At 40.3% G+C, this 27,926-nt stretch overlaps 1 protein-coding gene across 2 annotated transcripts; it reads right to left on the reverse strand.

Moving 5' to 3' along the window:
• Positions 1-27,924, reverse strand: LOC101864008 (regulator of chromosome condensation). Of its 2 annotated transcripts, XM_005105478.3 has the most exons (11): positions 27,583-27,889; positions 13,555-13,627; positions 13,212-13,399; positions 12,598-12,777; positions 10,327-10,471; positions 8,143-8,214; positions 6,791-6,949; positions 5,207-5,323; positions 4,285-4,443; positions 3,488-3,593; positions 1-2,677 (listed from the first exon to the last, which is right to left on the reverse strand). In XM_005105478.3, exons 2-11 carry the CDS (start codon positions 13,625-13,627, stop codon positions 2,599-2,601), a joined length of 1,278 nt encoding a protein of 425 aa, XP_005105535.1. In that variant the 5' UTR covers positions 27,583-27,889; the 3' UTR covers positions 1-2,598. The 2 variants fall into 2 exon arrangements, with proteins under 2 accessions (XP_005105535.1, XP_005105548.1); XM_005105491.2 differs by lacking the exons at positions 1-2,677; positions 3,488-3,593; positions 4,285-4,443; ... (5 more) ...; positions 13,212-13,399; positions 13,555-13,627 and adding exons at positions 18,203-19,939; positions 20,245-20,452 and having other exon boundaries at positions 27,583-27,924.
• Positions 27,925-27,926: the final 2 nt, after the last annotated feature.

Here is a 27,926-nt window from a genome sequence, read left to right on the forward strand (position 1 = left end):
AGGTTCTTTCTATTTTTTTTAAATGACTGCCTTTTTCACAAACCAAATCCTCATTCCAAACTAAAATAGTTAAATTTAGCACAGACCAAAAAAAACAACAACAAAAAAAACCCATTGATCAGCACACATTGGAATAAAAAGAAGTGATCAATAAAAAAAGCGCACACCAGGTTGTGTGAAGCTGAGCTCCTGAGCAGCAACAGCACACCTTGTATATTACACAACACAGCTGTTGAAACAGCAGGATGATAGTCAGGACAAGCTGGGAAACACAAGGAAATAAATAGATGTCTTAAGAAGAATCCATGCACCGTTTCCACACTAGTAGTGGACAAGTGGACTGAAGTGAAATATCTTCGAAACTAAGGGAAGACTTTATGTTATAATAATACTGTGCACTGTTTTACACCTAGCAAACCCCCCCCCCCCAAAAAAAAAAAACCACACACACACACAAACCCAAAGAACACATCTCATCATACAACACAGACATATCCTGCAAGCTCATTCACTATTTTCATAAAAGCTTAACACATGAGTCAGTTCAGCATGCACCGGACGAGGGCAAATGATGCTGGACTAGGATAGAAAAAATTCATGCCCACCCATATACTCTAAGATACAACTTCATATAAATTCTGCAAAATTAACGTAATGGAAAAAGAAACTCGGTAGTAAACCACACTAACGTACTAGCATAACCACCCATGTATACCAGTGCCAACAATGCTCAACATACCTGAAAGACTAGTCAGCAATACATTATGCCAAGTGCACAGAGAGAGACATGCACACAAAATGCTCACGTAACGTGAACTACTGTGGTGCAGTAAAGGGAACTCTACTCCAATTTACAGCTACTTCCCACAAGTGACGCCCTACTATCCGCCACATAAACTCTCCTCATTCCCTTTGCAACCACCTGTCCATTACTGACTCTCATCAGTGTCAACATATTGAAGTTTTTATCAAGAAGAACGACCCACTCTTACTGAACACAAACTGAAGAAATGCAGAGGGTGGACAAAGGCTTAGCATCTCAAGACTGCTATGGAACCTTACTTTGTGGCATGTATGCCCAACCCAAGCTTACCCCTTGGCCCCATTAATATCCCATCCTTGTTTGAACCTATGTGACTGGGAAAACTATGTGGGGGTAAATGGACCGTGTATGTCTGAGTACTTGTGTTAGACTGGAGTAGTTATTAGGGCAGAGGAAGAAGCTTGGAAGTCAAATGCAAAGCTGAAAACTCACCCAGGTTTTTGTGACTGATTTTTTTTTCTCCAGTCAACATGTTTCGTGAACAAGTTCTCTTGCAATTGGTTGTGCAATAATAGTTCAGACTGTATCGGCATATTCTTTGAAATCTTCTTAGGAATTGATTTTATCAATTTTGCTGAACTTTAAATTGTCACAATAAAAGGTCCAGGGACATTATATGAAAATCTACATGAACTGTGAGACGAGTAGCCATCCGTAAGCAGGGGGAAAAGATATTTTATTTAATCTTAATTTTCCTCTCCCTTTCCATACTTTAGTACCAATACTTCAAATATTTTTGCAGCTTAAAAGGAAGTATCCGCATTGATAAAATTGGACAGGGGTAACATAGAGGTTTTACAGTACAGTCAACACAAGGTAGTCATAAAGAATTCAACTATTCTAGGCAATACAGTAAAGGAGGAAAAGGGAGCAAACCATTCTAGACTACCAATTTTCAGCCTTCTGAACAAAGGAATGTTAAACCCGATGATATTAAGAAATACAAAATGGCACAAACATATTTTTTTATTCACCTTTGGCTCTGGAATTTTGCAAAATCTCTTCTTACTCACAAACACCATGAACGTCACACCATTGATAAACATTCAGTTTCTCTCCCTATGTCATAAATACCTATCTATATAACCGAGACACGTCGGAACAAAGATGATGTGTACAACAAACAATACTCGAGAAAAAAAGACAGGAACCAAATTTACACAATCACTTTCGCATAATTACTTTTGCAAACAATTCTAAAAATAATGACCAACCAACCACCGAGTAAGTTTTATAAGCGTTCAGGACTCTCCCTAAAAATGTGTAAGGGGTAAAAAATTTTAATTACTTATCTCCACAATTAAAAAGAAAAAACAGAAAGATGGTACAAATGCGTATTACACAAGTTTCAAGCTAAAACGAGACAGAAAACTATGAAAGGTATGTCAGTCATAAACAATACCTAACAAAAACCCTGAGCTGCACTGGCAACAACGCAGACATGAAAAATTTAATTTACAAAAAGAAAAGATATAAATCTGTGTTTAAAAAAATTAGTTTCTGGCAAGTTATTACCCAAATTCAATGGTGACCCGCTGATATAGAAATGTTCCATACAAGAGTTCTGAACTATCAGACACCACACAACATACACATGCACTCATACCAAACACTGAGAATTATAAGATGAACTGCTACAAATTTTTGGAGCCAGCCACAACCACATGTTGTGCTATTGCTGATACACATAAGACTGAGGGGCATCATCGCAAAAGGAAAAAGTAATTTATCTCATAATTCTCAGTCTTTGCTCCTTTTACAATAAAATGTCATGGTCAGTGAGCAGTGCCGTTCTGTATATTCTTTGCTAGGAGTACGGTGTGCTGTCCTCCAGAGGAAACTGAGACACCTTGTCTGTGAAACAAATTTAAAAGACATAGTTACACATGCAACTGAACCCTAATTTACAGTAACTTCAGAAATTTCCCACTGGGAGAACAAAGTAAGTACTATCTTATCTTATCACTCATTATCATTCACTTCACAAACAGCTTTAGCTTCTTAAAAAAAAGAAAAGAAAAGAAATCAACAGCATAAATTGATAATTTTCCAGATGTGCCAACTTAGAACCAACGTTGCTTACTACCGCAGACTTTTGTTCCAGTTGGGCAGAGTCAAAACATGGTTCCAACACCATAGAAAGCATCGTGTGACTGCTTTACCCAACTCCATCAGGTTTCCAACAAGACTGAGTTTCAACTTCAACCATTGCTGTACAGTTGTGATATTCTCCTTTGCATTGAAGCCTGCTTTATCTTTTTTAATTTCACTATCATAAAGGAAGAATATTTCTGCTTTAAAACACTTGAAGGATAAGTACTAAACTGATTTCATTTTCAATTAGGACTCAAATCAAGCATTTTAAAAAATAAAACTACACCTGTTCAGATTGTTTATTAAAGTTCTTCATGTGTTAACATTTTTACCATTTCTGAAAGGTAATATTTAAAAAACTATAACAGGTTTATTTGTCATTTTTGTTCCATTGAAATGAGCTATTTTTGGTTGTTTCTGTATTAGAAATATGGCGTATATGGTGTAAGTGGTTAAATTATTTTGAACTTATAAAAAACCTCATAAAAAGCCCTGACTCCAGGGAAGGTGTTCTGAAAATTCCCCAGACTCAATTGAGTTAAATCTAAAGCAAAGCAGACTTTCACATACCTTGACTCCATTTGCTTGCCTGCTACCTTTGTCGGTTCAAATCTATCTTCATCATCACCAGCTCCCAGCTGGTTGTTGGAGCCCATACCCCAGGAATACACAGACCCTGCGGACACAAAAAAAATTTTTTTTTAATTAACACAAACAGCGGACACAATTCCTAGAATGCACTATTACAAAGGAATAATACTTTTCACTTCTGAGTAACTGCTATGCACTGTTTCACAGATAAATCAGGAGTAAATAATATGAGACGAAGATAGACGAACTATAATTATACATCAGAAGAACCACATAAGCGGCCATACGGTCATATCATACCATACATACAACCTATAAACTTGGAATGACAGCAAAAGGGTTATAATGAGTACAGTATTAGGATAAGCAATATCTTAGTCCCTTTTGACAGTGGGGAAATAAATGTCTCTCTTAGAAACAAGAAGCAAATCCATGGATGTGATAACTGTCAATTAGAGAGGGACAAAATAAAAAAGACAGAACTCACAGGGCAAAATGAAGAGGAAAATAAGTACATACCAGTGGTGCCCTTCAGCTACTCACATGTGGAAATGGACAGGCTATGAAGCACATTATTTGGTTCTTATTAATCAAATTTTAAAAAATCTGCTACAGCATCTGTGATGCTTCTCCTTTTAGCACTCTATTTGAACAATGATACTATTTACTGAAAAAAAAAAAAAAAAATTTTCCAGTCAAAACTTTCTATACATAAAAAAGCAGCACAAGAGAAGTCTCCAAATATTAAAATATTGCTTTGAAAGCAGCTTTCTCACCATCAGAAGTAACAGCAAAAGTGACACAGCCTCCTGCAGCAACATTGGTACAGGTAAAGTCTTGTAATGCAGGAACAAGTGTTGGCAGATCCTTTTCTCCACACTTTTCACCTAGACCAAGTCGTCCATAATCCTCTCGCCCCAACGTGTGCACTTTTCCTGGGAAAGGAGAAGGGGAAAGAGCATTCATTGCACAGTAATTCAAAAATTCCAGCCAAAAGAAATCAACTTCTTCAGGGAAACCCCTCCCCCCCCCAAACTAAGTCAGTAGAAACAGAAATTTACTGACCATCATAGTTGTGGTAAATGGTGAAATTTAACACTGTGGGACACACCTCCAGTTATTATGAACGTGAAGACTTTGGCTGCCAGTCAGGGCATCTCACAGAGAGGAAAACAAAACGACAAAAAGAGAAAAGAAAAAAAAAAACAAAGTCTACTCTCATGTGGCGAGTAAGAATGTCAACTGACAGCAAACCCATTCCATATCGGGGGGAATGGATATATTGCCTAGACAGCAATCCGCAAGAGATATAAAAAAGCAAAATTTGAAACAACCATTCCAAGGTGTACAAAGGAAAGAGACAAAACTAAACTGGGGGACTGCTGATCAACTCCCTTTTAACCATCAGACCGTTTTCCCAGCACTCATGCATGAACTAACACCTAAGCCAGATTTCCAGTTTTGTCATTGGGAGCTCTTGCTCTCAACACTTCACCAAGGAAGCCAAGTATAGGGTGGTTGGCAAGTGCTCTGGTGTGGTTTGCTCCATCTCTCCCATCAAACATCTATCATCCTAACCTCTCCTCTTTTTTTATGTTTGTTACTCTCTTTTAGTAACACCTCTAATCTTCAGCATTTACATGACCTTATTGTGTTGCAAGTGCTGTAAACTTTTATTACTACTAAATTAAACCTTACCTTTTCCATCTAAAGCTACGGTGTGGTGCTGCCCTCCACTGATCATTGACCACGGTCCATTTTCAGAGAAAGACTTCACTCTCTCGGGAACAAATCGATTTTCCATGTCACCAAATCCTGTGCAAAAGTGAAAGCTAATGATAATCAATGACCAAAGGGACAAGATACAATGCAAAAACACCAGCGCGCTGGTGAAAATACATAAACATTAATTAAAAGATTATGGTCACAACAAAAATGGTATTCAAAGAAAAAAAAGTTTAACTAAACCGATATGGTTTATTATCTTTCTCCAAAATAAGACAATATTTTTTTAAAGTGAGTTACTCCAAGCCAGTCTTCTAAATATAAAAGGAACTTCAACAGTGTACAAACATCTAACTTAAAAAAGGAAAAATCAAACTCGAAAAAAACCCAACTTATTTGTTTGTTTTAGTAGAGGTTTTACGGCGCTCGCAACTGCATACGGTAATATGGGCGCCAAGGGATGGATGCCAACAGAGAAGTCCTTACAGGGAATCAGACTTACTCAGCTGACCTCTCTAGCTTCAACAGCACTAAGTCTGCTTCGACTATCAAGGCACCCCGAAAATAGCAGGGCACAAAAGTATGACAAATATACAAAAAAAGTAGACGAAAAATGACGATAGTAAGGATTAGGACAGAAAAAGCAGCAGTCCCCTGTTGCAGTTCGGGCACAGTTATGAGCATGACATCGATGAATTAGCCCATTAACAATTCTACTGTGCATAAGAACAGGTTAATCCCCCCCCCCCCCCCGATTGGCCTACAGACACTCCAGTCAGTAGCATTGCCCCGGGGAGTTTTTAAAAAACCCAATAAACTTCCAGTATTGTCAAAAAACAAAGAACAATTCAACTTCGATTATCAACAGAGAGGGAACACAAAAAAAGATTTACACAATGAAACTGTAAATATAATTCCACAATATGCTTAAACCCCTGTCTAAAGAACGTGCAATATACATAAGCACGACAAAATTTTTAAAAACATGTTTTCAAATAAGACAAGAATGGAAATATTTCTCGAAACATAAGCGAACGAAATCATCCAAGAGCATAGTAAAGAATAGGCAAGACAAGACGTGCCTTCACACGTCTAAGAAATGAATGAAAATCAGGAACTATGAAAACAAGAACCAAGACAAGGCTTTTCATAACTCGTTTGGAAAATGTACTACTCTGTGGATCAGAAACATTCAAACTTGCCACAAAAAAACCCTTAAAAAACATTGGCCTGACACAATATGAAAAGGAAAAGAATAATATAGAAATTAGTAAAGGAGAAAAAGTAGACTGCACATGGAAAACTTAAAACATGGAATCCACGAGGAAAGAGAATAAGAGGAAGGCTTAAAAGAAACTTGAAGGAGGGACTTAAGATTTGGACCTCAAGAAATGGGATACAGCTAGACTGAGGTGAGGACCACAGCCCAGGTAAAAGTACATGGAGAGCTCTTATTGGTGGCCTGTGGCCTTTACTATGACACACAGTGAAAAGGCTGATGACTATGATGATGATGATGATGATGATGAGCATAAAACGATCAAACCTTGCACTTACCAAGCTGAAAATAATTATTAAGTCCCCACGCATATATATCTCCTGTCTCTTTATCTTGAGCAAAGGTCATGTACTGGCCCGTCCACACATCAGAGAAGGTGGCCAGTTTCCGACTTCTGTGACGCTTCACCTTAACACGACCAGGACTGAGAATCATGTCTGAAAGATAAAATGCCAATATACATCTTTTTTGGGGGGAAAAGGACGAACAATACTTTTACATCCAATCTATCTATCAATACCCAAAAAAGAACACCTTAACTGCTGACAATTATTATACATAACAAGTCTCTAAAGACATGCTGGGTCAAAGATTACTAGGGCAGTCTCCAAACAAATTTAATTATTGGGTCCAAGAAGACCCTAAAGACTGCTATTTTTTCAACTACAGGCTGAAATAATCTCTTTGACTGACCACCTTCAGAAGATGAACAATGCCATAGCTGCCCACCCCTCTCTGTGGCTATCACGGAAAGCCTTGCTCAAAATCAGGGACATTGTCTAATTATCAAAAACTTGCTGCCTTTTCGGTTTCTTTGTTTTACTTGGTCCAGAGTCTGACTTAGAACTCATCGCCAAATGTTTTGACACCATCTTTTCAAACCAGTGAAGAAGCCGAGCGCCGCGCATGCGTATCGGCCGACTGTGTCGAAACTGCAAACCTGCCAACTTTCCCGAATTTTTCGGGAATCTCCCAAATTTTCGTCCGTTTTCCCAAGCAAAAGAAGGCTAATTTTTCTGTTTTAGAAGTATGACTCCCAAGTTATTTTCCGGACCGTCTGTCAAAATCTGTGTTTCCGGGACAACAGCAATTTTTAAAGAAAATCCGTACAAAATGCAGATTGTCCGGGACAGTGGGCAGCTATGCAAAGCTGTCTGGTGGACAAAACTACTGTCTACCAGACAGGAATTATGATTTTGGGGAGACAGAGCCCTACACCTCCAGAAGTTTGTTCATTAAGACCAAGTATGAAGTAGTGATGCAATTGTATCAACAGCTCACTATATCGTGATTCTAATTCAACAGAGATGTTTGTGTAACATTCAAACTAAATACTATTTACTGAGGTTAAATCTTTTGTAGAATTAAATATTCAGCAAATGCAGAGCTTTCCACTTTTTTATTTTGCTGTGCCCCAAATGGCCATACTATTTTTTTTTTTTATGTTAAGTCCATACTCAGTCACTTCAGACTAAACAATAAACCCTAAGGAAGTGATGTTTAGTAGATTGAAAATGCAACATTCCAGAAACAATTAGACTTGATTGTCATCTAAGCTCTTTTTACTGTCAACAAAAAGTCTTAGAAGTGCAAATGCTAAAATATGACAACATGACCACAAAAATCTTACCGAGTCCTTTACGCCCCCCACGAGTAGCAAAACACTCAGCGATTCTTCCCAGCTGGCCCTGTTCAGCGCAACCTAAAAGTATCAAAAATGAAGGGAAAAAAATAATGAAATTGTATACAAAAAGAAAATGTCAATAATTTCTACCTAGCCAGGTCCATACAAAGTTATGGCAGATACCTCCCTGGCAAGGGTCAATAATCTGCAAATAGTGAGTACTATTTGATGTGGCGGTAAAGAAATAGCAGTTCACCATAAGATAAATATACCACAAAGATGGACAGGGTGTGCAAAAAAAACAACAACAAACCCATGTGCTCACACAGCACAAACAAGTCGAAACTGTATATAACGAAACTGATGTTACTTTTGACCAGACCTTCTCTATTGAGAATGTACAAAAATGTTTCTTTGCAAGACCCATGTCTAACAACTCAAATTACTTTTTCTACAAACTAAAAGCCAATACCAGCCAAAAAACATTTCATCTCATAAATCCAATCACATTGGAAACCAAAATTTGTCACATTGTTCATTTGCTAATGCCAGATATGCACCATTTGTTTACAAACTGGCAGCAAGAGAATTATATCCATTGATCACATACATCAGTGCCTACCAAGATGGGCAATGTAGCCCACTAGTGAGCAAGTTGGTAATTTTAGTGGGCAGTGGGATCATCCAGATAGGCAGGTATATTTAATGCGGCATTAGGAAACACAGTCAAACCTGCTCTATCTGCCACCTGTCCGGACCGCAGCTTCCCACTTCCTCCCTTGTCTTCTTTTTATATTATAGTAACACTGTCTAAGACAACCATTTTCCTCCTCAGACATTGTTGGCCATATGAGACAATTTCGATTTGACGCGTAGGCAGGCGGCACTAAACTTTTAGCCCCTTAAAGGTGGAAAAAGTAGACACAAAGTAGGCACCTTTTTCCTGTGCGTTTTAGTTTTGGTAAGTGTTTACGGCACTCACAACTGCTGAAAAATAAGGAAAATTCTGCTGCAGGTACCGCCCCCAGCAGGGTCCAGGGACAGTGGGTGGGGGTACAGGGGGCGAAGCCCCCGGAGAAATTGAAATTTAGTGCTTTTAGAGGGTTGAAAATGGCTTTTGGGAGCCTGTTTGAAGAGATCGCCTAAAAACCATAACATTTATTTATTCACCAACATTTTGTCTTGTTTGATTTCTTCACCAAGATCTACATAATATACATCCATTGATGGCAATGTTTAAAAGCAGGTACCCCTTCCATTGCTACTATAATTCAATTAATTTGGCATTGCACCATTGATAGAAGGCAAACCTGGGAATAATGAATAGATATGTACCGTCACAATATAGTTACCCGGCGTATACCCTAATTTTCCTTAAATTTCACGTCTGAATGTCGCATGTCACAACCTCAAAACACCACTCCGAATTATTCTTGATTTTAGTAGTTTTTGGCTGGTTTTAGCATAAATTTCTTTCATCGCAGCCCTTATCGCGTTCTTGTGCCGTAGAATCTTCATAATGATAAATTCTCTAGATCTAGACAAATTTGTAAAAAAATGTCTTTCTGACAGTAAATTTCTGTCCAAAATCACAAATTAATTTACTTGATCAACGCGCAGATTTTCCAGCCGCGGCATCAGTCCGAAGATAGACAGACGGAATGAGTGAATGATAGAAAGGAGGAAATTGGCACAAAAAGTTCGCCAGATTTTGATCAATCCACAGGTAAAAATGTACTGACCAACCCACAATGAAAGCATGGGGCATAGGGGAATAATGGCCAATTGCAGGAAATGCGCAATCTGGCAGGTTTCTATAACATTAACTTATTGCCAAGAGAATTACCGTTAATATCTGTAACTTATGCTAGTACTAGACGATACGAAGACAAGTACGGATCTTTTGCTACAGAGCTTCGGTAGTCCTACGCAGTCGCAGCTTTTTACAGAGGGAGTTGATAATGATGGAGGAACAAATACGGAACTGGCAGAAAGTACGGATTTCCGTAAAAATACAAAAGAGTGGAAGCACTGTAAATTTGAATTTAGTACGGGAGGCGGCCGAGGCCTACTCTAATCAATGGGCGCTGGCTACAAAAAGGTTGACAAGCACTGGAATACGTTGTGTGTGTAAATGCCATTATGGTTCAGTGGTCAAACAGACACCAGACAGAACCCAGTACAGCCTACCTAGAGTGAGAAGCTCTCCTCTGTCAGTGAGACAGGCCAGGTGGTCACTTCCTGATGCTATTTTGATAATCACCTCCTCTTGAATCAATTCCACAGGTGTCTTCTCAATACCATTTGATGTTAAGCCTATAGAGCCATTTGCATCCTGAAAAAAAAAGTGTCATATCATGAGCCACTTTCAACTCAGTTCAGAGACATATTGACACAAATTGCATCCAGCAATAAGCAAAATGCCCTTGAAGAAGTCCATAAGCTCAGAAGTAATCTTTCGTTCTTTAACTCTAAACTGGAATAAGTGTGAAAAAACATTGTCAATGAATAAAAATTCTATGCCAGAAACTCATCACACAAAAGGTAAAACATAATACTGCTGCTACATGCAAAGCAGAAAATTAACCGTCCAAATCTCACAACAACAAACATTCAGTTAACACTTAATAATAATGACAATGTAGATCATTTCTATAGCGCCCACTCCCGTGTTAACACAGCTCTAGGCGCTTTACATAAATGCATGTACGAACAATATTCACCCACGCGCACACACACCCTCACACATTACACACACATGGACGTCAAATACACACACACACCTACTTGCTTATTACATGTGCACGCTTACACATCGTTACGAAATGGGGACATACAAATTCACATAATAAAATAATATACACAATGCAATTCGCAAAATACATAAATCGATACATAGTCATTTACACAACACTGTACTGAACATAAATCTACTGACATAAAAAATGATGTCATTAAAGATATTTTAAATTTAGACTCAGATGTTGTATGTCTCCAGGGTTAAGATCGCCTGATCTTAGTGATTTTTTAAATGGAACATAAATCTGGATGAGACCATTAAGATATGAGGGAGCTTTGTTACTGACACATTTATGACATAATGTTGCAATTTTATACGACATTCTAGCTGACACGGGGAGCCAATGCAACGTTCTTAACATGGGGGTAATTTATCCTGTATGCCAACTTGAGAAGCCACAATCCATCCACAAGATACGAAAAAGACCAAAAAATTACAGAGCAGGAGAAAAACGCAGCCTGTCAGGCACAGAACACCAACACACCTGAGACAGGTGATTTTTTTCTACATGTAACACTAAACAACCTTTAAAAATGTACCCCGCCAGCAGCACACTTCACTTTTTTTTAAAGTCATTTGCGTGGTAGGAGTGCCTTTTCGAAGCTCATCATGGACTTAAGTTTAAGCCCTTCAGCCTCATGCAATATCATAGATGGAAAAGGCTTTTCTTTGAGTTGCTGCCCCTAGAATCTTATAAGTAGAAGCTGTTAAATGTCCCACACGATGAGGCATTCGAAAAGTTGTAGTTCATGGCAAGTTAACAAGATAAAAGTCACATTTCACCTTAAGTATTTACTTTCCTTGTAAAGTATTCCCACAATAGGGGGGAAAATCCTAAAATAGAAGCAATATATTTATCACCTATTTCATACCTTTAGAAACCCTCACCACACACTTAAAAAGCTCTCCTAAGCTCTAAACATTTTCTACACTTGGAGATGAAAGACTAAATGTATTTTTTTTAACAAACATTTGTGCACATTAGTTAATTATTTTCTCAGTAGATACTGTGTCAGGAAAGCTTCTCTGGTTTCCTTACTTTCATCTTGAAAAACCTACAAAGTACAAAGTCCACAAAATGTAAACTACCAGATGGTCAGGGAATACAGCATACTAATATTAAAACAATCAATCATATATGTGAGGCAGCGTGGTGGAATCAGGCTCTTGTCAACATAATCAAAGTGAAGAAACTTGCATGTTTCTGCAGGTTTGTGAATTTTTGTCAAATTTTCGTTTTTTGGCTCAGCACCTTTCATGCCTATTAAAGAACTCATTTCTATGTGGATTTTTTTTTTACGCCAATTCAAGGTACAATAAATGTAAACTTTCAGTTGCCACGGGCTCTTAAGCTAAGGAAATAATTAACTAATCTTTGGCGGCCATTTTCTCACTAATTTTAGCTCTGAAAACAGGTGACCCCCACCTCCTTTATTCGCAAATATCTCGACTTGTATTCAAGATAAATGGATATTTTTTTCATCCAAATAAAGAAGTGAACAAGCTTTCAGATGATAACAATAACTCTACATGTCCAAAAATTGACGAGAGCTTGGTTCCATCACGCTGCCTCACATATTGCACAGTTGCTTCGGATGAAGATTTATAAAACAGCTATATCACTTGCACTGCAGACAGAGATTACCTCATCAAACACTTACTCTGAAGTTTCCCCAGGCATATACTCTGCCATCATCTGAGAGTGCTGCAGTGTGACTGTCACCGCCCGTTACCATGACAATAGGACAAGGGATGTTCACTTTGGCAGGTCTGGTCTCAGAGCCTTCCACACTTGTGTCCCGCCCTAAGGCACCTTCATCGTTGCAGCCAAAAGTGTATACCTGAATACAAAACAAAGTTCCATGTTCCATCAAGTTGAGATTTTGATATCTCTGTAACAGATTCTTTATTTATGGTTGCAACAAATAAAATTAGAGTAATGTAACATCAGAATTAATTAGCAAAAAGGGGAACCAGTAATTTGTAGTATCAAATATTGCAGCAGCAGTTGGCACTGATTGAACCCAATGTAGAATAGTGTGTGTGCTGATCAACATTGAACTATGTCCTGTGATGTCACTTGTGTTTAGCTTATTAAAATAGAGCCAAAGTTAGACAGAACATGTAGGTTGTGAGCACATAATTAAATATAAAGGTGAAATTAACATTATGTCCTGAATTTCATTACAAATAATTTTCAAATTAACACACAATAAAACTGTTTGCTGTTCTAGTGGTGCAATTAACTGTTTCTGAATACAAAATTAATACAAACCTGGCCTGTACTGGTCAGGCACACAGTATGCATGCCCCCCGCACAAACTTGAATGACAGGATCAGGAATATCCACAAAAGACATCCTTGAACGCTCCATTATGTCCTCACCGAGGCCTAACTGGCCCACATCTCCTTGACCACAAGTAAGAACCACGCCTTGTGTTGAGCCATGTGAATCATGGCTCACTGGGAGAAGAAAAGAAAGTAAATTTTTTTAAAGGTTAAAGAAACTAAATAAATGACATTAACACAGTATAAAATACATCCTCGGTGCAAAAGGAAGAGCACACACTTGATAACAATATATTGTCGTCCATTAATAGCAACTAAAATACCCTCACCTTTCAATCGTTTCCGAGCAGAACCCTCCTCAATATGATTCAAAGTGCGTTTTTTGCCTTGAGCCTTTGACATCTGGAACAAAAGAAAATACACGTTTTACACGCTATAACCATTCAAGTAATCTGTGCCTATACAATACACCATAGGCATCTGTGTGTCTCATAAGCTTGCCACTTTACTTTCTAGAATACTATTATCAAGTGGGCTATTAAATACTTGCAATAATATTAATACCACAGATTTTTTTAAAAAGAATTAGATCTTGGCTTGATGAAGTTTTCTTGAAAATTGATTTAAAATGGTAACCTACAACTCAGGGTCTTTCCACCACCATTGCAGTATCATCATTACTTCCAACACCATTTGTCTTTCCACATGTTTCATTTCATTTTGTTATAGTTTTTCTGTAATTAATTTTTTTTTTAATCACATTGCACAAAATCGACAGCCAATGGCCTCTTCCCAAAGCTTCTTCTCCCAGAAAGCCGAGAGTGCAGGAGGGGTCTAGGGCTGTACACATAGCGGCATAAGGCTATGCATACAGGAGCCGTACGAATAAGTCACTTAGATATAATATCACTAGATTCTAAATCTAGATCTATTAATCAGAGTGTCTACGTACACGGTAACCGGGCACGTAGTCTCAGTATCTACGTACACGGTAACCGGGTGCTTAGTTTCAACGGTCCCTTGAGCTAGGTGCACGGAAAATTATACTTCACTCCCTTCATGGCCTAGACTTTTTACATTTTTCCCCCATTTTCCTGTTGTATTTATTTGTCAGTTTCACGTAAAACTTTGAACCCAAATAATGGAACACATCCGTTGTGTTTACCCACTTTATAAATATATGAATATGGCCTTTCTTTTTGCCGCAAATGAATAGTTATTGAGCTACTGATGTTTGAAAAAATAGAATCAAACCAAACAGAAAAATGGGTCAATGTGACTGTAAACATGGCTTATGCGCATGCACAATTTTTACCCTAATTGCATATTAATACTCGCGCATGCGTTGTTCTCGCCATTGCCGTACTGATTTTTTTCTGCGCATGCGCAGTACTAGTTCAGCGAGATTTAAATAATTCTGGGAGGTTGTGCCTTGTGACGGTAAATTTCTGATTGCTGTTTGATCTGTACTGTTTTATGATGGGTCTTGTGATGATCATGTGCATTCTTGTGAGGATCATGTGCCTTCGGGCAAGTCTTTTTTGCTCATCATTCCGTGGATAATTGTGCGTTCAAGATCATTTGTGCTGGATAGTATTTATTAAAATGAACAGTGATTCTTTGTTGATGGCCTGTGTTTCGCATAGTGATAGTGCTTGTTCTTCGTGCTCTATAGATTATTTTGCAGCTATCCACAGATTTTATGACGATGACGAGGAGTATAGTAACTATTTAATGAACCATGATTTTCTCGCAGATAAACTTGTGTGCCCTAAGTGCAGTGGAATTTGCACATTTCGACCAAGTCAGCATATCTGGCGGTGCAGATCTAGCTCGGTGATTCCGAAACCAAAAAAACTCAAACACTGTGATTTTTCTGTCTCCACATATAAGGGTACTTTTTTAGATGGTTGCTGCCTTCCTCCCTGGAAGGTTGTATTGTTCGTAAATCACTATCTGAGCCGCCACTGGGACCACAAATTGTTTTATTGGAGTGTTAAAAAATTTCCAGTAAAATCTCTGTTGACTGGCGGTCATTTTGCTCCGAAATGACCGATGCTTGGTTTTCCAGTCAAGAGGCAATCGGTGGACCTGGGGTGCATGTTGAGATAGACGAAACACTGATAGTGCGTTGTAAGTATGAGAGAAGTTGACCCCTAAACCAGATTTGGCTGTTTGGGGGTGTCGAACGAATATCAAAGCAGCAGTTTGTCGTTGCCCTTACAAGCGACATTGGAGAAAAGAGAAACAAAGAAACCCTGAGGGCTTTGATTGAAAAGTACATTCGCCCAGGATCCGTAATCTTCAGCGATTCTTAGAAGGCGTACCACGGCCTTGATAAGTTGGGATACGATCATCACATGATCAACCACTCGGAAAGTCTTGTGAGCTCAGAGGACTTAAACATTCACACCCAAAACATCTAGCAGTTGTGGCGGGATATAAAGGAGTGGGTGAAGCGTCCCGGCATTCGCTCAAAATACCTGTTCTAGTACTTAACACGGTACTTGTGTTTGTACCTTCGGCAAAACACACGGAAATACCCCGTTTATTCTGGAAAGAAGCCGCCCGACTGTACCCCACCAACTCTGGCCGACGGCGGAGTGTCCAGATTGAGAGTTCAGAAAGCGAGTGTTCCGAGGAAGAGGGAGAGGAAGAACCCGAAAATTAACGGTGAGTTGTTTAAAAATCTGGGGGGTTCAGGGGAGCTTCCCATTATTTTTCTTTTCTTTCCCCTGTAAAGCAATGGTTAGCGGCAATTTTCACGGCCATATTCCTTTTCAGCACCCCAAAAAACGTGAGGTCACCAAAAATAGTGCTTTTGCGTGCGGGTGCATCAGTAAAAATTTACCCAATGGAAGAACAACGAATAGATTATTTTTAGGCCTATGTCATAATTGTTACAGTAATCAGGCCATCATTGGAGAATTCTGGGTGACAAAAGCAAAAGAAGTCAAGGTAATGAAGGGAGCGAAGCATTTATGATTTACCGTGCACCTAGCTCAAGGGGGCCCCGAAACTAAGCACCTGGTTACCGTGCACGTCGACACTGAGACAACGTGCCCAGTTACCGTGTACAAAGACACTTCCATTAATTCTACAAAAACTAGGAGGAGGGTAGGCTAGGCTACATCATAGGCCTAGATCTAGACAATCTAGATCTAGTCATAATTTAACACTTTGTCCATCCTGCCTCAGCATGGGCGTGGGGCGACTGAGAGACGGACCAACAATGAGGACTGAGAATAAAATCAGACATCAGACTGAATTGAACAGTCTCCTCAACTAGAATCTTGAATCTAGATGTCTAGATTTAGATGTAGATTCTAGATCTAATCTATCTAGAATATAGATCTCGACATTATCTAGATGTAGAAGATCGAGAGTAGAATATAGATCTAGATATTATCTAGATGTAGAAGATCGAGAGTAGACTATCTCTGGGTTGGGTATCACGAAAGTGTCTCCACTTCAATCATCACTCCAAACAAATCTAAGAAAATGAGGTGGTTAGACTGGTAATTGTTTACTTTCTCGTGTTTAATTCAGGGGGAGGACTTCCTTAACGAGCGACCACTCTGAACTCTGTGAATATTATACTCAATGGCCATCAAAATTAGTGTAGAAGTAGAAGAAGGCCTAAAGCCAGAATGTTACTACATGATCTAGATCTCTAGATTAGATCTAGATTCGATGTGCCAGACCGCGACAGTTAATGAGGTCAAGAGGCTGCGACTCTCGTGCGTGAAGAAAACATGAATAGGCGTGTGTGGTCACATAACTGACCTATTTCTTCTCACTTCGGACGCTACTGCAGTGATCTCCTTTGATATGTGTTCTGGGATTAGGTCGAATCGCAATGCCCCTCGATTGCCCACAGTGCAGCAAGGTGCCGCGACCGCATTATTTTTTTTCTTCGGTCTGCAATTATGCCCTCGCCGCGTCATTTTGCCTGCCCAGTGCACGGCATTCGATGCTATGGTTCTTTGATAACACAGAGAGAAACTTACTTGCATACATTGCTTGTTTTTCATTGTTTTCATTCATTCATGCATTCAGAATGACCACTCATTTTGAAAATAATGAAAAAATTTACTGTCCAAAAAACAAAATACAAATATATAAGAAATGAAGTAGTAAAAGGTCTCTTACCCCCCCTCTCTCTCCTTCCCTCTCTCTAACACACACACACTCTCTCTCTCTCTCTCTCTTACACACACACACACACATGTACACACATTAAATTAATAAACACATGCACGCATTCTCAAATGATAACAACAACAACAAAAAACTGATAACAAATGGTAACTGGTTACCAATAAAACATCAATGAAAGGAATATATTTCTCTTTCTCTCTCATACACACATGTACACCCCCCCCCCCCCAACACACACACACTCAAATGAATACAGAAACATCAGTAAACTGACTAAAACAATGTAGTGCATTTCTCTCCCCCTCTCTCTTTCTCACTCTCTTTTCTAAATGCAAAAGTCACATGTGAAACCATTTATACTTTCAATATCCACCTAGTGTACCTGTGACATGGACAATAAATTTATATTTTTTACACAGAGGTGAAATGGTACCATGCAAGGCACATTTCACACTGTATCCATCTATCCCCTCCCCAGACTCATTGCTACACACAGGACACACACTCCCAACACGTGCCATGGACAGTTCGATTTCATTCCCAAGACTGTCGTCAGATAAAATATCATCTGAATGGTCATCCTAAATCATTTCTGTCTTCATCATCGGACGTTTCTGAGTTATACTTCTGGCTCTTTCTTTTTTATCTTTCCAAAATAGACCTTAACTGTTTGTTTTCGTGCTTCTTCTTCTCTGCCATCTCTCTCTTCGCTTTTTTCTGCGCCTTCTGTTTCTGTCTCTCTAGTTGTTGCTTCTTTTTTTCTTCTTCACACTGCGGCGATTGCCTTTTCTTTTCTTCATTTTGCTTTTTCTTTTCCTCATTCTGTTGTTTCTTTTCTTCAGCCTCTCTCTTCTTTCTCTCCAATTCCACTTTCTGCTCTGCCTTCTTCCTTGTTTCATCAACCTCTGTCTGTTCCTTTTCTTTCAGTAGTATGATAATTTCGTCCACACTCATGAATTCGGGCATTTTTTGCCCTTTTCTTTTCCTCTCTGCCCTCTTACTGGTCTCTGGTGTTGGGGCTCTGAGGGCGTCTTGTGGGGTCTGTAAAACTGGTTCAGCAGGCCTGGGGGTGGTTAGTTCAGTGTAGTAAACCTTTCACAGGTCAAATAGAGGATCACCTGGGCTGCCATTCTCAAGCCGTTTGAAATATCCCTGAAGGGTATTGGCATCTACCCGATTGCATATCATGGCGAATTTTTGTAGGGTGTTTCCAAGGGTAGATGCAGGGGATTCTGATGAAGATGAGGCTGAGACTGCTCGGGTGACACACGCTGAGGGAGCTGGTGAGACACAGGCTGAGGCTGCTGGTGAGACACAGGCTGAGGGAGCTGTGGAGACACACTCTGAGGAAGCTGTGGAGAGACACTCTGAGGAAGCTGTGGAGACACACTCTGAGGAAGCTGTGGAGACGCACTCTGAAGAAGCTGGGGAGACACACTCTGAGGAAGCTGTGGAGACACACTCTGAGGAAGCTCGGGAGGCACACTCTGAGGGAGCTGGGGAGACACAAGCTGAGGCTGCTGGTGAAGCAGTGATGAGGGGTGGTGGTGATGGTGTGTAACTGGCAAGGGTTGCAGGTGGAGGTGATCTCACCACTAGCTCTCTTAAGTCCACGCTGTTGAAGTCCAGTGGGAAGATCCCACTTTTCCTGAAGGCAGTGGGGCAGAGGGGCTTTTCCGTTGTCTTCATGTATGCTTTCTTGAAGACAGCAGCGAAGTTTCTTTTTGTCACCACTTCTCCTTTAAAATTTTGTTCCCTCGCTGCTGTCTTCCATTCCGCCTTCATCGTCTTGAAGACGGCGACATCAAGTGGTTGCATGATGTGGCTTATGTGTGCGGGGAGACAATACAAGACTATACTGTTCTCCTGGCAGAGCTGAGAGGCCCTAAGTGACTGGTGGCTCACATGGCCATCCAGAAGCAGCAACACAGGCTTCTTCAAAGCTGCAGTATCCGGAATGAACACATTCTCCAACCAGTCACCAAAGACCTCTTCATTTATCCCTCCGTTGGATGAGCGGGCGACAAAGGACTCCTGGAAGACGTCTTGGGGACGGAAACCATGGAACTGTGTGCCGGGGAAGATGAGCATTGGCTTGGTGTAGTGGCCCACGGCGTTTGCACACACCAAGGCAGTGATCGTTTTTTGGGTCTCACTGCCAACTTCGTACGTATACTTGTTGTTCATGTCCCCGAGGACTCTCCCAGAAGTCGCATCCACAGCGAAGCCCGACTCGTCTGCGTTAAAAATCCTGCCCGGTTCTTGTAGGATGGTGGGGTCAATGGATTTGATTGTGTCGCTGAAGCGAGCGAACCACCCCTCAACAGCTTCAGCTGTAAGGCTCGCCCGGAGAATGCCAAGCTTCTGTGACTTCCTGAACGTGATGGTTGGGTGCCGCTGGCGGAACAGCCGAAACCACTTGTCACTTGGCTTGTTGTCTGGCCAAGATGTCTCCCTGCCTCGAACGTCGAGGAACCCTTTCACAGTTAAAAGCAGCTCCTCCTTAGTGCGGCTGAAGCCAGCATTGGCCATTCGGAAGAGCCACTCCACAACCTGTCAGGTGAAAGACAAAGAAAAGTTTGATTAGTTTTTAAAAATCTGGAGAGATCTGTTAACATGATTTTGCAAGAAAGGATAAAATGCACAGAATCATCAGCATGACAAATATTACCATCATTTTTTTCCTGAGTAGGGAGGAAAATGATAATGCACTGAAACACACAAAATCTGGAAGAGAAAAGTGGTTGGATTACATACCGTACATAAACATGTGATAGATATTGTACACATTATGGATTTAAGATCCATCCCAGATTTTTCCCAGGTAGACAAGAAAGTATTATCTGATCTTATCTTACCTCTTTCTCTTCTTCTGGTGTAAGCACCGTTTTATGGGACGGGACAATTTTGCGTCGGCCCGACAGCTTGTCTGAAAAAGTCCCCCAAGGGATCCCATACATTTTTGCTGCCTGAGATTTTTTCATGCCATTGGCAACTGCATCCATAGCCAGGCGAAGGTCCTCCTCTCTCCATTTGGGGAAATACTGGTTCCGTTTTTGAGACATTCTGGGGATAACAAAGTGTTTCAAAAGAATTCATGAAGTCTTGAAAATTTTGTTTGAAGGGGCAAATAAAAAGTTTGCCCCCAACCCCCTTAAAAAAAACAAGATTTAAACCAAAAAAAGCTACAAGAATGAAAAAACTAGAAGTCAAAATCAAAGTAAAAATGTTTGCCCTGATGAAGATAAAGAAAAAAGCGGGTGTCTAAAAGCGCGCTCGTCAAAAAAAAACAAACACCCAAAGTGGTCTAAAACAATTAAGAGTCGTACACCGTCTCCAGTTTTGGGACAGCAAAACCGCCAAAATAACGATGCAAGAAAGAAAGACTGGCACAAAACAAAGGACCGTAAAAATAGATCTAGAATAGGCCTCTAGCTAATCTTTTAACAACATATATTGTTGACTTGTAAAATTTTTACCGTGAACACAGTAACACCCAGTGAACCCTGACCGCAGCGCGGAAGCAGCACCGCGGTGTGGAACAATACAATAAATATAATGCCATCACAGCAACATTTTCCTCTGAACTAAAAAAAAATGCACAAATTACAAAATCATCTTGCACAGTTACTTTTTAGTCTTTCATGCACCAATTGTGACACAAAGAACATCGTAAGTAAACTCGCAATAAAACGGAGTGGTTATCCGTACAATTGTGCGAACAACTCTGTCTAGTTGTCCGTACAACATTGTACGCACAATTGCTACACAATTGTACGAATAATTGCTACAGTTATAGTTCATGCCCACAGGCCTGCATGTTCTGTCATAGTAGATCAGTGTTTCCAATATTCCGCCAGCGGAAATATTTTTAATTTTCCGTCAGACCTCATCTGCCGATCTGATGCCCGCCACTTCATTGATGGTGTCCCCCCATGTAAAAAAACAACTACGTCGAATCTAGATCTAGATCTAAAAATGTGTTGCGTTGAAACCGTGCTGTAAAAATATTTAAGCTTAATCCACCTCATTCTGTTGATAGTTCTGATAGCCGAAATGACAGCATGCCAGCGTTTGAAGAATATATTATGAGTGTGGGTCCGAATCACGGTTCCCCCATAATTGTTAGTTTTGACTTTTGAATTGTAAAAGTGACCGTTCGTGACCTGCCCCAGTGTGCTGGCCAAACTTTCTAGGCTCCCGCAGGGATTTTTATTGTTTCATTTTTAAAAAGGCGTCTCTATTTCTCTGAACGTTCGGGAAAATAAACTTGCACTTTATTTCTCCAAATGGTTTCCGTTCTCGAGATTTGTTGATAATAAGCGAATGGAGTGGCCCGTGTTTGTGTGTGCGTGTGTCATGTTTGTGGCTGTGTGTGTGTGTGAGTGTTTGTGTGAGTGTGTGTAAGCAGTGAGGGGTGGAGGGATTTTTTTTTTACATCAAGGATTTTAGTTTTCGCTGGGTGACTAAATGCAAAATAAGTTACTGCCAAGGTCAAGCAGTCTTGTTTTCTTGCAGTACCTTTTGAAGATATTTTCAAATGAAGTATAGTCCGGGAACGTTGCCCCAACCACAACTGAAGTATCTGAATATTCAGACATTTAAAAATCTCTAGCTCTAGAAATTAAATTAGATGCAAAAAATGCTTCTTCCCAGTCCTCGCAGAATGGCAGAATGAAAGGATGGCGCTTAAATCTCACAAATAACCCAAAAATCTCGAAATCGGAAACCGTTCGGAGAAATAAGTCCAACTTTATTTTCCCGAACGTTCGAAGAAATGGTCACTTCGTTTTTTTAAATCTTGAGAGTATGCACGCATGTCTTCACCAAAACCCTAGACAAGTGTAGGCCTATATTCTGAATTCGGAAAAGAATTCAATTCACTTGCCAGAGTAGTATGTTTCTAAAAATAATAGCCTTAACTGAAAACTGTTTAATGAAATTTCATAATGTTAGTAATATAGTTTGTCATTGCAAAGTTAGAATTGGCATTTGTATGACATCATTAACAACACAAAAAACATGTTATCCCTAACGGAACCCACGATTATTTTTAAGGCACTCAGTGCCTTGACCCTAGGCTTATTTTTTTTCTTATTTTTGATTGATTACCATTCAAGAGTAAAATTTTCCACTACAGAACCAATAAGTAGCAACAAAGGGTGACTCTATTTGCTCAAAAGATAAAGTTTTCCCCCAAATCGACAATGGGAGTGTACACAGACCCGGCAACCGGGAACAAAGTCACAAAGTATACAGATGAACGATCGTTTTTCCTCCGTTTTGGAGTTGGAGGAATCACAAATTTGAAGGAAAGAACAATGTTATAATTTCAATCCAGCTGTCAGCCTCTTTATTTCTCTCTCTCTCTCTCTCTGTATCGTTCGCATTCTCTTTTTCTTTGTTTGTCTCTGTCTTTCTTTCTCCCAACCTATTTCCCACTCTATCTTTCTCTCGTTCCCTCCTGCCAACTGGGGCATGTCATACATTTTGCTAGCATTTCCCCCTGCTCTCTCCTCTCTCTCTCTCTCTCTCTCACACACACACACACACACTACCGGATCTGGGTGCTGAAACTTTCCAAAATCACAAAAGAGTTCCCCTACCGGGTCTGTATACTTTGTGACTTTGTTCCCGGTAACCAAGTCTGTAAACACTTCGATCGACAATAGTCGCCTCCGTTGGCGATTTTAGTCGCCTTGTCACCCTTGTGCGCTCAGCAGAGTGAGAGAGGGAGGCGAGTTTTGTCACCTGGAGCGCTCAGTGACAGCAGGGGTCCTTTGATGCCCGAAACAAAATAAAAAGGGCGGAAACAAAAAAAAAAACGGGAGAGAATCGTAGGCTGTCATTCTCACCCCTATATAGTATCAATTTTATTCTCATCCGGGGTGAGAATAACATCCAGTTTATCCTCACCCCGGGTGAAAATAATCACTCCGTTCCCTTTTAGGCCTACCAACTGAGGCCTCGTTTAAGATATAAATTAATATTGATGCTCAACCCAGGGGAGAACCAATTGGATGACTAGATCTAGTGATCTAATCTAGGCTTATTTTTACCAACATCTCTAAAATTCGAATAATTGTACGAATAACTGTCTGGTTATTCAAACAATTGTACTAATAACTAGTTAGAGTTGTACGCACTATTGTACCAATAACCGCAGCCCAATAAAAAATATAATTTAAAAAATCAAACTCACCTCTGAAATCTTGAAAGCGAAGTCAAAATTTGTACGAACAGAAACTCTTCACATTCTCAGTTAAACCTTCGTACTGTTGAACTGGTTGTGAAAGGAAAGAGAGCAGACGATCGCAAGGGACATTACTGCAGTTTCAAAATTATCAAAACAAAAGCAGACGGTTAGAAATCGGCGCTCCAGTACAATTGCAATCATGTTTGACACTCATTTTGACCCCACCAACAATTACTCTTGGTTCCAAACGATTACTATTTGATTTTTGATGCGCATGCCAATAGGCCTATGGAGAGATAGCCAATCAAACCTAAGTGCAAACAGAGTGTCTACGTACACGGTAACGGACACCTAGTCGTACCTAGTCTCAGTATCTACGTACACGGTAACCGGAACGAAAATAAATCAATATTTGTCCTGTGTTGTCACTTGCTGAAAAAAAAAGAAAGTCATAAGCGTCTTGTCAGGCTCGCCATCGTGACCAGTTAGTGAACCTGCGCATGTGCATCACATTGTGAGTACCGGTTGGAGTCACTAAAGTTCATTCAACAAAGTCTGTGCGCTGCGAAGTAGAGGAGCGCTCCGGAATGGGGGGATTATTGATTTCTTTTTAAAGGTACAGTTGGGGGAGGGGTGGGGATGAAGGCAACACCAGATGACAAAAATTGAACTTGGAGACTACATGCCCGGTTGCCGGTTACCGTGTACGTAGTGCTAGATATTGAGGCTACATGCCCGGTTACCGTGTACGTGACACTGAGACTACGTGCCCGGTTGCCGGTTACCGTGTACTTAGACACTAAGGCTAGGTGCCCGGTTACCGTGTACGTAGACACTCCGATAACTTAATAAGTAAAACAAACAAAGGGCCTAGAAGCCACACTATCAATGCCAAAAATAGCAAAAAAGCCGATATTGCGCACTGAAACGGACTGCACAAATTTGGTCTGCTTCAGTGCGCAACCCTATCTGGCATGTTCCTGGGCATTAAGAAGCAGCCTGCGATAGTATTTATCGATTCTAGTATACATTCTACGATACATTAGAGCTAGATTAGCGGTGCTTTTTCGGTAGTTCCCACCCCCCTTATTTGAGCCTTACCTACATCTAGATATCTAGATCTAGATCTATATGTTTGATTCGCGGTGAGCTAAGATATCAAACCTAACAACTGCAAAACATTAAATTATTCTCACCCGCCCGGAAGTTCTCGCAAGATCTACTCCTCCCCTCTTCTCTCTCTCTCTGTCTCTTTCTGAATACTGTCTATCGGTGAGGACGATCAAATTGACCAAAACAAAGTTAAAAAATGATGTTAAAACACAAAAGTAAATTAATTTGGTTGTCTACAAAGATGCTACGGCTATTTAACTTTACGAATCGAGCCGAACTACGCGGGTCGCCATTTTGTTTTGTTCTCTCTCTTTCTCTCTCTCCACTGCCCACAGACAAAATTGTACGCTTTTAGTAGGCTACAAGTACAGTTGTAATGGAACGTTTGTTCACAACACAGAATTCTACAATTTTTCTGTTATCACAGTGTAGAATTTTGTGGTTTAGGGTGAACGCAAAATTTGTTGGCCTAGATCTAGGCTATAACGGTGAACGCGCACCGGGTGAGAATAGCCAAAAGACTCGCCGGCACTATTCTCATCCCGGGTGAGAATAGAGGTGGCCGTGGCCCAAACCCGTGAATAAAATTGCGGGGTGGGAACTACCGAAAAAGCGCCAGATTAGCTAGATCTAGATGTGCTAAATAATCGACTACTCAAGCGCTTAGTCAATTGACCGATACCGGTTACGAAAACCATTAAGGAAGAGGCTAGCCGTACTTAATGGCGGCTAGACTGGCAGTCTAGCCGTACTTAAGTACGGCTAGACTGTGAGTCTAGCTGTACTTAAGTACGGCTAGACTCACAGTCTAGCCGTACTTATTCTTAATATGATGGCTAGACTGACCATTTACAAAAAAAAGGCCTACTGAATTGTAAATATACATTTTTAGTGTGCAGTACCTAAAGTATTTGTATTTGAGACAAAACCAGGTTCCTTAATGACAGTGCATGTATTTTAAACCTCCTGTTTTCTAATGTAAATAGGGCCTAAGATAAGATAAGTACGGCTAGACTGGCAGTCTAGCCGTACTTAAGTACGGCTAGACTTCTTGTCTAGCCGTACTTAAGTACGGGTAGACAGCCAGGCTAGCCGTACTTAAGGACGGCTAGACTGTCAGTCTAGCCGTACTTAATATTGATGGCTGAATTGTAAATGAAAATTTTAGTTTGCAATGAATGCCTAAAGTATTTGTATTTCAGACAAAACCAAAAGGTGCCTTACTGACTTGCGTGTATTTAAACCTGAATAATTATTAGATCTAGATCTAATGAGACCACATGCCGTTAAACTTAGAAGAAATGACGCATCTTTCTGATTGGCTGCTTATTTTAGTAATGTGATGTCATCACTTCCTGGGATACCCAAACATGGAACGATGTGTTTTCGGTAACATTTCGGATTTTCTAGATCTAGATCTAGATCTAGATCTAGAATCTAGATCTAGATCTAGAATCTAGCTAGATCTATTTAGACTATTAGGCCTACCTGGACATGATGGAAGACCGCACGAAAATTGCCGTAAAGACGCAGGAGGACTAGATCTAGATAATATCTAGATCTAGATATAGATCTAGATCTAGATCTAGATATCTAAATTTAGATCTAGATCTAGATCTAGATATCTAAATTTAGATCTACCAACTCCCCCCCCTCCTGCATTTTTAATCACTAATACATTTTTAAAAATAAACAACAACTTCAAAGTCAAAGCAACTCTACAAATTTGAAATTAGGCCTATAATTTATGGAACTGTTGGTCAGTCGGGAGGAGGAAAAGAGAAAAAAAAACTGTCCGGGACCGGAATCGAACCGCTCCAAAAGTCATTGCTCGACATCAAACGCAGACGCGCTATCAAATCAGCTATCAGAAATTCCGAGAAATTTGTGTAGATTAAGCATAATATACATAGACACTTCCATCTTTGGTGCCATGCGGTTGTCTATACTTAGATGTAGTCACGTGATCGGAGGGGTATCCTGGTCTGACGTCAAACAAGATGGGCGCCTTACCTAAACATAGTAATGATAGTTTGTATGAGACCTGTGTACTTTAACAGGCTTGAGTCGATTGGGCCAAACCTAGATCTAAGTACGGCTAGACTGGCAGTCTAGCCGTACTTAAGTACGGCTAGACTCTCAAGTACGGCTAGCCACTTCGAACCATTAATATGAAGGGGCAAAACTTTCCGACACCGTAGAATCACGTGTGTTGACAGGAACCTCCAAAACGAAAGTGAAATAAGCTGCATTCTGCGCATGCTCACAGAAAATGACCTCGTTTTCGCTGTTCTTATCCAAAACAAAGCAGGAGACCGGGGGTTGCGCACCCAAACAGTAGCGCGGTGATGCGGGCCTACTGAACTCTAGATATCTTGGTCTTGGACTTGACTAAAATCTACCGAAAAAGTGCCAAATTCTGTGCCATGAACAAACGTTCCAGCGCTCTTGTGTTAAAAGCTTTCAATTTTGTCTGTGGGCAGTGAGACAGAGAGAGAGTGGAGTAGCGCGAGAACTAGATTACCGGGCAAAGCAAAACTGAAAATGGCGATTTTAGATTTTAGTCGCCTCCCGCGCTCATCAGCGGAGTGTAAGAGGGAGGCGAGTTTTATCGCCTGGAGCGCTCAGGCTCAGTGACAGGGGTCCTATGATGCCCGAAACAAAAAAAATGGGTGAGAATAGTAGGCTGCCGTTATTCTCACGCCCGGGTGAGAAAAGTTTATTTATCCTCACCCCGGGTGAGAATATTCACTCCGTTTGACACGGTTCGAATATCCAGTCGGGCAGTTGCCATGAGTTGGGGATGCATGGCATAGTTTCGTCTATCTAAGAGAGATCTAAATCTAGATCTAAAGGCGAGAAAGTAAACAACTGCCTTTACACCTACCTTTTATTTTATTGTTTTCAAACGATCATCCACACAAGCTAAAAGTAAAAGACAACGGCCGGCACGTCATGCAAACGAGGACGGCACAGAAGCAGATCAAGGGAAGTTGAGAAATTTCAACGAAGTGCAGTAATGTCTGGACCGGAAGTAGATATTTAGTGCCAGATTGTTTATTTCGCGCGTTCAAATTCTGCAAGACTGTCAATAAAGGCCAAGTGACATTGGCCTAATATAAATATTATAATACAGCACAGCCTTTTTCAAATAAACAATTAACTGCTTTGAGCTACACTTTCAAAATTCCTAGTTAGTTCAAATCAATCTTAAAGCTCTTGTTATCCCTC

The sequence above is a fragment of the Aplysia californica genome, unplaced genomic scaffold (assembly GCF_000002075.1).
Source record: "Aplysia californica isolate F4 #8 unplaced genomic scaffold, AplCal3.0 scaffold00472, whole genome shotgun sequence".
In the NCBI taxonomy this organism is placed as follows: Eukaryota; Metazoa; Mollusca; class Gastropoda; order Aplysiida; family Aplysiidae; genus Aplysia; species Aplysia californica.